The 9,131-nt window shown below is 43.7% G+C and overlaps 2 protein-coding genes across 2 annotated transcripts; one reads left to right on the top strand and one right to left on the bottom strand.

Annotated features, from left to right (window-relative positions):
• Nucleotides 1-2,905: 2,905 nt before the first annotated feature.
• On the top strand, nt 2,906-4,953 carry tnfaip8l2b (tumor necrosis factor, alpha-induced protein 8-like 2b). The gene is made up of 2 exons (XM_060065886.1): nt 2,906-3,783; nt 4,125-4,953. The coding sequence occupies exons 1-2, from the start codon at nt 3,466-3,468 to the stop codon at nt 4,365-4,367; spliced, it is 561 nt and encodes a 186-aa protein (XP_059921869.1). The 5' UTR covers nt 2,906-3,465; the 3' UTR covers nt 4,368-4,953.
• Nucleotides 4,954-5,487: 534 nt separating this feature from the next.
• lysmd1 (LysM, putative peptidoglycan-binding, domain containing 1) lies at nt 5,488-9,065 on the bottom strand. Its single transcript, XM_060065885.1, has 3 exons — nt 8,874-9,065; nt 8,332-8,645; nt 5,488-6,550 (listed from the first exon to the last, which is right to left on the bottom strand). Exons 1-3 carry the CDS (start codon nt 9,054-9,056, stop codon nt 6,373-6,375), a joined length of 675 nt encoding a protein of 224 aa, XP_059921868.1. The 5' UTR covers nt 9,057-9,065; the 3' UTR covers nt 5,488-6,372.
• Between the last annotated feature and the right edge of the window lie 66 nt (nt 9,066-9,131).

The raw sequence follows: 9,131 nt of genomic DNA, 5'->3' as shown, positions 1-9,131 counted from the left end.
CAACCATCCAATTAGCCCCAGTTGACCGCTCTAAAACACAACACTTTGGTTGATAAATTATTGACCTTGATCGGCAACACCAACACTAGATGATTTGAATTAATGTCCCTGCATGTTATAGGTTTTCAGTTGTAGGCCTCTCTATCTTGGGGAGGGACACAGGTGCTTTTCTCTTTTTGCAATCTCTTTGCACTGCTGTAAACACCAAAGTAAACACTTCAACTCTGCGATGCAGCTGACGTTGCTTTCAACGTCTGAAAGTGGATGCTTTGCAGAATGAGATGTATCACACACACTTCATTAACCACTCTCCAAACTAAAACATCAGTAGGCCCCACAAACATACGTTTGACGGTTGGCAAAGTGAGAAACCAAAAAAATAAATAAACCGCAAGCTGCTTCCAGCTGCGGCGTCCTATTTCACTAGGTCGGGTATCTGAAGGCATGCCCACTGTGCTCGCGTCTCTCAAATCCTGCTAGTCCTTTTAGCAATCAATGGGATTGGCACACACATCTGAAATAGCGATCACAGTAGGCCTACCCCACTTCCATTATCACTGTTGAGGGAAATTAATCTAATGAATGTGCTTTAATTCCCCCGCGGTGAACGAGTGGCGTGCGTGTCGAAGCAAGTCATTATGAATGTGACACTTGTTCTGAATAAATGGTCGGGCATGTAATAAAGATCCTGGTGGGGTATCCGGTAAAAAGGGCTGTTTTCTTATTATGGATGCTGAGCGTTGGGCGCAGTACAGCACGCCGGAGAGGGAGCGGCAGTCACACGCACTGCCTATTAACAGGGCATGGTCGTTAGCTCGGCTGGAAGTGCATTTTTCATATTAGCGGGCCCTATGCCGCGCGGGGTCGTTTGTTCACAATGCTGATGCCGCATTCAGGAACAAAAAAACACCAAGCACTATCAATTAAGCTGCCGTAAAGCGCACCGACTCGGGCAATAATAAACAAATGATGCATCCACATCTACACAGAAAAAGCCCTCTGTTTGGGATAAGCAGGCATCGCTTTGACCAATAGCAGCTTCCAAAGGGGTAGCCTACATAATGTTACAATGAATATAGCGACTTCAGGTAGGACTTCTGTTTTGTGTGTCATAAAATGGATTGTACAAGGAACATACACACACACACACACATGTAAGGACCTGTCTAAGCTTTGCAGGCTGCCTGCCACATTCCCGTCAAGCACACGTCCACACAGGTCTCGTGGGGTTGTGTGTAAAGCGATGCCTCATAGGTCTACATACAGCCCTCCTATATATGTCTGCCTGTTGGTCCCGTTCTGGGCACCCGCTAAGAATCCTAATAACTTGTCGAATTACATATTCTGATAAATTATATAATGTAAAAATGTAAAAAGATCTTGTAGGTGTTCAATAACATGGAACTGTTATGTTAGATAGCATACAAAATTATGAATATTTCCATCCCAGCCTCGTAATCTAACTTTTCTATGCTTAACATAAGCAGTCTACATATGTACACATTGAATTTATGTTACCAAGGCAGGAATACAAAGGTCAAATGTTGAACTCTAATATCTGTTATTTTTCCCTTTTTGCCTACATAGAGAATGTGTACTTCATAATACAGTACGTGGTCTTGCGCTTGTGGGTTTGGAACATTTGCTGTAGCTATGTCAAACGCTCTAAGCGCTCTGTTGTTGAAAAATAAATGTTTGTCATCTGCATCATTCTGTCACTGTACACAAAGGCTTCCAGTGGCTACACTGATGAGCTCCCCAGGGAGTGTATGTGTGTTGTCTCTGCCTGTGTGTGTGTGTGTGTGTGTGTGTGTGTGTGTGTGTGTGTGTGTGTGTGTGTGTGTGTGTGTGTGTGTGTGTGTGTGTGTGTGTGTGTGTGTGTGTGTGTGTGTGTGTGTGTGTGTCGTGTGTGTGTGTGTGTGTGTCCATGGGGGTTATCCTTTGTAAGAAGGGTTTGTTAAGGACTCCTCCAGACTATGAGGGTTAGGTATGGTCAAAGTACCCACTGGGGTTGCTGAAGGGGTGGGTTCGCAATCTCTGGGGCGGGTCCCTTCCATGGAGCTTTTCCTTGCGGGCAATGCTAGCAACTGCCAAAACAAACAGAGGCATTCACAAGGGCTTCAGATAAAAAAAAGGACCTGAGGGTGATTTATATGCATGTTTGTTGATCTGAATTGGTCTGTGTGTGAGATGGTTATCACATTGGTTTTATTTTAATAAGCCAATTAAATAATAACTGCCATTTACATAGACAGACCATAGAGACAGACGCAGGCACAAGAGCAAAACATTGCTCTAGATCTAGATACACACTTAAAACACACACACACACACACACATACACCATCGCACAATCATAAACACACAATGTCTTGTGTTATTTTTAATTTTGTCTACACTGCTTTAGCAAGTATCATCTGCAGACTTTTCAAAAACAAAATACTCATTATAAAAAGATGACCTGGAGCAATGGCACTCATCTCAGTGTGTATTGTTTTCAGTCTTAATTTGTCTACTTAATTTAGAATGTGGTCTTTTTTGGGTGTAAGAAGGTGAGGACTCATTATCGTGAGGGCAAAAAGTCAGACAAGCAAGGTTTAGTAATTTCTAGAATCCAGAATCTCTCGCCAGCAAAGACACAGGGATAGCAGAGCACGTGTTCTTTCCTCTCCCCCTTCCTCCATTACTACTTCTCTTCCACCCTGCCCTTGAACAAGGCACCTGACCTCCCACTACCCACTGTTCTCAGCGGTGTGTAATGAAAGACTTGCAGTTCTTTTGAGGACCTAACAGGTGGAATTGTGGGTGATTCTCTCTCTTCCGCCGGCTGACCCTGTAAACACCCTTGTCCTTGATGCACTTCTTCAAAAATAGAAAACTGGGTGGGGGGGGGGGGGGGGGGGGGGGGTGGCAGCATGTTGGCTAACCTCTAGTAACTTCAGTTATTTTATAGTTGTATTTATTCTGGATTCAGGCAGTATGAGGATGAAGCTACAGCCATAATGAGACCAGTTTGTTGTTGTGGATGAGTTGGAAGAGAATTCGATTCTACAGGTCAGTTGGGACTCATTCCGAGCTACCGAGTAAACCACAGGACATGTACCAGGGGTACCTTCGAAGGGTACTACACCAGAATAAAACAATACCAATAAAGGATGCAGACGTGCAACGCTGTGGGCGGGGTTATCTTCATAGGCAAGAATCCACCAGCAGAAGACCTTCTACAACTGTTTTAAATGATGCACTTCATCCCGTAACTTTATTAACTTATCTCTTGTAAACATTACCCTTTATTCACCTGCTATTTAATTATACCTGTGCTGCTTTGTTTCTTTTTAGAACCAATTTATTTCTTCCATTGAGATCACACTTCCATATCTGTGAAACATTTCCCAGTAAGGACCATGTCCTTACAGCGTATTTGCTGGCTCATGCAACTTGACATTGTTTACCATCCAGGTAACCATGGAGTCGTTCAGCTCAAAGGAGATGGCCTTGAAGGCCCAGAAGAAGATTCTGAGCAGCATGGCCACCAAGTCCTCGGTCCAGATGTTCATTGACGACACCACCAGCGAGATCCTGGACGAGCTGTACCGCGTCTCCAAGGAGTACACTGGGAACCGCGCAGAGGCCCAGAAGGTCACCAAGAACCTGGTGAAGATCGCCGTCAAGATCGGCGTGCTGTTCCGGCACTCCTGCTTCAACAAGCAGGAGATGGAGCTGGCGCAGGAGTTCAAGAGGAAACTCCGCCAGGGGGCCATGACGGCCATCAGCTTCCACGAGGTTAGCCACGCCATGCTCCATGTTAGCATGCTAACTCTGGTTCGTTCCTTGAGGAACAATAGCCACGAGGCTAACCACCATTGTATGGTATAGCAACGATCCCTTGAGGAACAAGAGAACATGTTGATGCATGACAATGAGGGTGGGAGTGTATGTTCATGTGCATGTAATTGATGGTGAGGGAAATTGATGAAATGTGTTTTATTTGCAACTTCATTTTTGCCAATTGTAATAGTATATTGCATTATCCTCATATTTTTTTTTCAGATTGTAGATAAAGAAAGGCAAGACAGCAATATCCCACCGCGGTGTCTAATGATCCCCATCTTGAACCATGGCAGGTGGAGTTCACCTTCGACAAGGCCGTGATGGCTGAGATCCTGACCGGCTGTAGGGACCTGCTGCTGAAGCTGGTGAACACGCACCTGACCCCCAAGTCCCACGGGCGCATCAACCACGTGTTCAACCATTACGCCGACCCCGAGCTCCTCACCAAGCTCTATGAGCCCACGGGGCCCTTCCAGGGCCACCTCACCAAGATCTGTGCAGGACTCAACAAAATGGTGGAGGAGGAGACTATATGAGGCCGACTCCTCCAGCCCAAGTGACAGGAGTCCCACCAGCCCCCTATGGGAGACGTAGACGCTCGTAGCCGGCGACTGGACGCAAATATCCACTTCTGTGATGCAAGGAACTGGCAATAAAAACAGTAGGCTGTGCGAGAAAAGTGGACTCCTGTTCAACGATGCTGCCCTGTCAATCTGAAATCTGAGAACAAGCAAGAAAGAAAAATAGAGAAAGAAAGAAGTCGGAATGACTTCTGTAGTTGCTCAAAGGTCAAGCATATTTACAAAGTTTGCCTTGTGTATATTTTGTTCATTGAAATGCAGTCACACATTTATGCTGGTTTTCAGTATATGGCCTCTTTCGTAAATATTGGAATTACCGTCCAATAATATATTTAATATCGTTTAATGTTACTACTGACGTTAAGTATTAATGGTTATTCAGTTTGATAGTGATACGACACTGCCATCTTGTGGTCAATGTGGTGAGTCAACCACATCTTCGCTCATAATCTAGATGGGTTGCCAGAGAATATACGTGAAGAAAATCCCCCAACTGATTGCTTTGTTGTCCCACAAGAACATAAATACAAACTTGAATCTATTTGTTGTTGTTTTTTTCTGGAGATTGCGGCACACGGTTTGAAATAATCCCATACTGGACATTTGGGTAAAGTAAAGCAAGTATATTAGCACTACTGTATAGTCCAGTAATATAGTATAGAGAATATTTGATGGTGGCATAATGAGTTGACAAACTGGTTTTTTTAAATATAATGTTGTTATTCTAAAAAAAACGAAGAGGATTAAATCTGCTGGCTCTGTGCAACAATTGCGCAGGCCTACAGCTGCAGTCAATGCTACTGATTGCCAACAGGACAAAGAATTCTGAATACAAATGTGAAATTTAGCAATGAGTTTCTAATTAACTTGGTAATGATAGTAATTTGCCTTGAATTGGAACAGATACATTATTAGTAAGACCAAAATTAGTCTCCATTTACTATCAGCATATAAAAGTGTGCGTTTTAAGTAACCAAAATTTAATTCAAATTACACTCAATGAGTAGTTTAATAGTTTGGAATATTTAAGAGAATCTTGAGAGAAGTAGTGCAATCATTTCAGGACACATTTAACATTGGAATATCCATCTTTATTAAATACTACCATTTCACTCAAATAAGTATACATTAGTAAACAAAACATTGCCTTAAAAATGTAGCTAAAAATTATTATCTGTTACCCTTCTATTCAATTATTTCATCCAAAGTTTGAATTTGGATGAAGCTACACAAACAGTTGGTTGTCCAAAGCTACGGTCTGCATAAATAAGCTAACATGAACATTACATGAGCAGGCCCTTAGTCATCATTATGCAGTACTCTTGATCAGCTTGCAAAATGAGCTCTCATATGACCAGCCCCTACTTAAATACAAAACATTGATTCACTTGGCCCTTTGAATGCTTATCGGCAACTCTACCATCTGTATGAAATATAAAACATGATGCAATTTCACCAGCCAATGTCAAGCGCTTCTGATCCAACAATAAATAAACTTTAGGAGTGCAATAATAGCGTGTCAAGCACACCACTTAGTCATTGCACACTAAACTACAGTGATACAAGACTAGACCACCTGGCAATGCCGTTCCAGTTTAACCAGTTTCACAATTCACTAAATGGCATCACTCAAAAATGACAGAGATAGACGCACCAACAAGCCTACCCAGTAGACTGTACCAACAGGTAGGCTGATCTATCCAATGGGAGTGTCCACCTAGCTGTATGGCATAAAGATCCACCTCCAAGCCTTTACCTAGTGGACTGTCCCAACTGGTATATGGATCAATCCATAATACATGCGTGGACACACACTGTGACTACAGGCAGGTACATTTTGGCCTTTTTTTTACGACTCGTGATAACTACTCAACGTCACTCACGGGGGGTAAAACAGGGACCCCGTTTAAAACGCCGTCGCCGTGGAATCCACCCAGCGGTGTCGGGGAGACCCAGAGCATCACAGCTGGAAGATCTCGTCCTCCGTCTCCCTGAGGGTCCTCGTGAGCTTGGTGACGGTAAGCGGCACCGCCTGCAGCGACGCCTGCTGGTTCAGCGCCGGCGAGGGCACGCCACTCTGGGAGCGTGGGAGGCAGCGCCTTTCTGGGACACTGCACGCCGCTTCGATGGCGGCAAACCTGCGGTGCAGTGATGGGAAGAGACTCAGATTGTCGGACGTAGGGCCCAGCAAGACGTGTTACATGTTCAAGGTGACACATTATAACAGCAGGTTTGAGTGTGATTAGCCGTTACAGGCTGTTTTGAAAATCTGCCTCTTCTGACATCACAAGTGGGCGTGTCCATCTAGATGTTTGACGGATAGATGAGCAATGTTTGCTACAGTCCACTGGGTACGCTGATCTATCCAGCACACATCTAGATGGACACGCCCACCTGTGATGTCAGAAGAGACCGATTTTCAAAACGGCTTGTAGCGGCTAATCATACCTTCACCTGGGGGTATAAAGTGTCACCATTAAAAAACATGCAGTTTAAATACGATTTGTGTACATTTGGTTTTAAAATGGTTGAGGGGGAAGGGAAGTTCATCTAACCAAACCCATTGTTACATAGGCGTCGCTGGACACCTTTAACAGGGGCCAAGGCCCGAGTGTTGATCTGCTATGCCCCAGTCAAATCTCAGGTTCAAGCTTTAACAAGCTCCTATGTGTGCCACTGGTTTCTTTTAGATTGATGACGCAGAGAAAGGTATTTTATTTTCCTAATCCACAATGTCAAAGCAATGCATTTCAGCTCAAAACAAGCTGAGCTGTGGACCATGTGGTGCGGGTCCGCACACGCTGCACAGCCAGCGATCTGTCCATCAGCACCCTAAACTAAAACCAGGACTGAGGTATGATAATAGGCCGGGACTGGAGTTAAGTCCCGGTCATTCAGTCTGCTGAGGCGGAGCCACACTTGGCTGGGGTGACATGACAGGCTACACCAGTTTGCCGTCTTATTGGTTAGGAAGAAAGAAAGTTGAGTCACACTCAAGTGATTGACCTCATTTAAAAAATTAAAAATAGACAGCATAGCTTAATGCTCAAAAAGGAAACCAAGCTCGGACACATGAAACAATCAAATCATGACATTTGTGTTGAATTGAATTATATATTTTACCGAAATATAATTTCTTTGTATTGTGGAATCCAGAACAATGCAAATGTGTAATTGTTTAATGGTTTGAGTCGGATTTTGTTATTATTTCCTCATGCAGGGTTTGATGCCTGAGACTTTAATGCCTTAAAACATTTTGAAAGCTAGAATTAAATATTTCCACAAAAAGTTAACCCCTCTACGAATAGTAATTGTTGCAGTTTCAGCCGCAGCAACAATATGTTAATGGCAGTAATAGTGTGCTAAGGAAAGTAAGTACATATATCTAATTGTATAGCATTTATTCCATATATGTATACATAGATGTCATACTCAAAAAGCAATTGTGTGATTATTGGAGGACCTGAGCCCCAGTATAACTTTACCGGTATGTATAGCAAAGCCCCTGCTGTTTACTATACAGTGACTGCACCTGTGACCACACCTCTGAAGTCATCAATGAGTTACACCTGTCTTTACGCTCTTTTGGCTTCAGTCTGCTAATCCTTTGCTATTGATTCAAGGAAACTAGGTGGCCGAAGAGCCAAAGAGTTGGACCAATGTGCGTGCATATCCACAGCATAGTGCAAGCTCAATGGCTTCAGTCTGCTAATCCTCTACTATTGGTACAACAAAACTAGGAGGCTTAAGAGCCAAAGAGTTGGATCAATGTGTAATTATCTTGAATATGCAATTAATAACTCACATTTTTGGATTTGAATATATTAAATGTTTCTCTCTTATGATTATTACATTATGCCTACATGGGGATGTGCAAATGCTGTGTAAGCAACTGTAAAATAATTTAAAAGTTTCTTACCGTTTCTCCCACTCGTGGCATCCTTGAACAGCTGCCTTCTTGGACTGTCGTATCAAAGAGTCCATTCTTTTGAGGAAGTCCATTGGAGAAAGTTCCGGCCCGTCTTCATCTGCGCAGCCGGGTATCGTCACAGACAGGCCGGTGTTGTCACTCGGAGGAGAAACACAGGTGGTGCGTTCACCTGAATCCTCTTTGAGTAAATCCGGGCAGATGCCAGCTTGAGAGTCTGACAGTAGTGCGGGGATAAACAAGATTTTCTTCAGGAATATTGAGTCGTTGGTGTACAATCTGTTCGCCCGCTTGATTTGTTCTGTCTGAAACAGAGGATGGAATAGTTCAATAATAGACAGACATGAAGTTTGCTGTTAGTTTTTTCTTTACGACCTTTTTTTTTTGCCCAGTAAGCATACAGCCATACAGCCTAGGAATGTGTTGTGGTGTAACGCTAATCGTCATCTTTGTATCTTAATTCTGTTATACAACGCCCAAAACAATAACACACTTTTTATATATATTTTTACATATTAGAAGACCATACTTACAGAAACTCCGTATTTCAGTGCAAGGCCTTGAAGAGTCTCTCCGGGCTGAACTTTGTGTTGGAGAACTTCATGTGGTACCGGAGGAGCGGCACACTTGACCAGACTCCCGTAGGACCTGCTGCGGTGTCCGCGGAGCAGTCCGGTGCCGCCCGGGTGAACTGGTGGTCGTTCTTCCACCGACATGATGATGATACCAACAGCCTACAGAGACGCGCCGCGGGGCCCGGGACTATGCGAGTCACATTCTCCGCCGATCAC

Source organism: Gadus macrocephalus, chromosome 11 (genome assembly GCF_031168955.1).
Source record: "Gadus macrocephalus chromosome 11, ASM3116895v1".
Lineage (NCBI taxonomy): Eukaryota > Metazoa > Chordata > Actinopteri > Gadiformes > Gadidae > Gadus > Gadus macrocephalus.
The sequence above is the reverse complement of the archived record's forward strand: the minus strand, read 5'-3'. Positions and strand labels throughout refer to the sequence as shown.

Coding starts and splice junctions, on each gene's coding strand:
- tnfaip8l2b (XM_060065886.1), top strand. CDS start 3,466: ATGGAGTCGTTCAGCTCAAAGGAGATGGCCTTGAAGGCCCAGAAGAAG. Junction 3,784..4,124: donor CGGCCATCAGCTTCCACGAG/GTTAGCCACGCC, acceptor GAACCATGGCAG/GTGGAGTTCACCTTCGACAA.
- lysmd1 (XM_060065885.1), bottom strand. CDS start 9,056: ATGTCGGTGGAAGAACGACCACCAGTTCACCCGGGCGGCACCGGACTG. Junction 8,646..8,873: donor CACTGAAATACGGAGTTTCT/GTAAGTATGGTC, acceptor CCTCTGTTTCAG/ACAGAACAAATCAAGCGGGC. Junction 6,551..8,331: donor TGCCACGAGTGGGAGAAACG/GTAAGAAACTTT, acceptor ACTGCACCGCAG/GTTTGCCGCCATCGAAGCGG.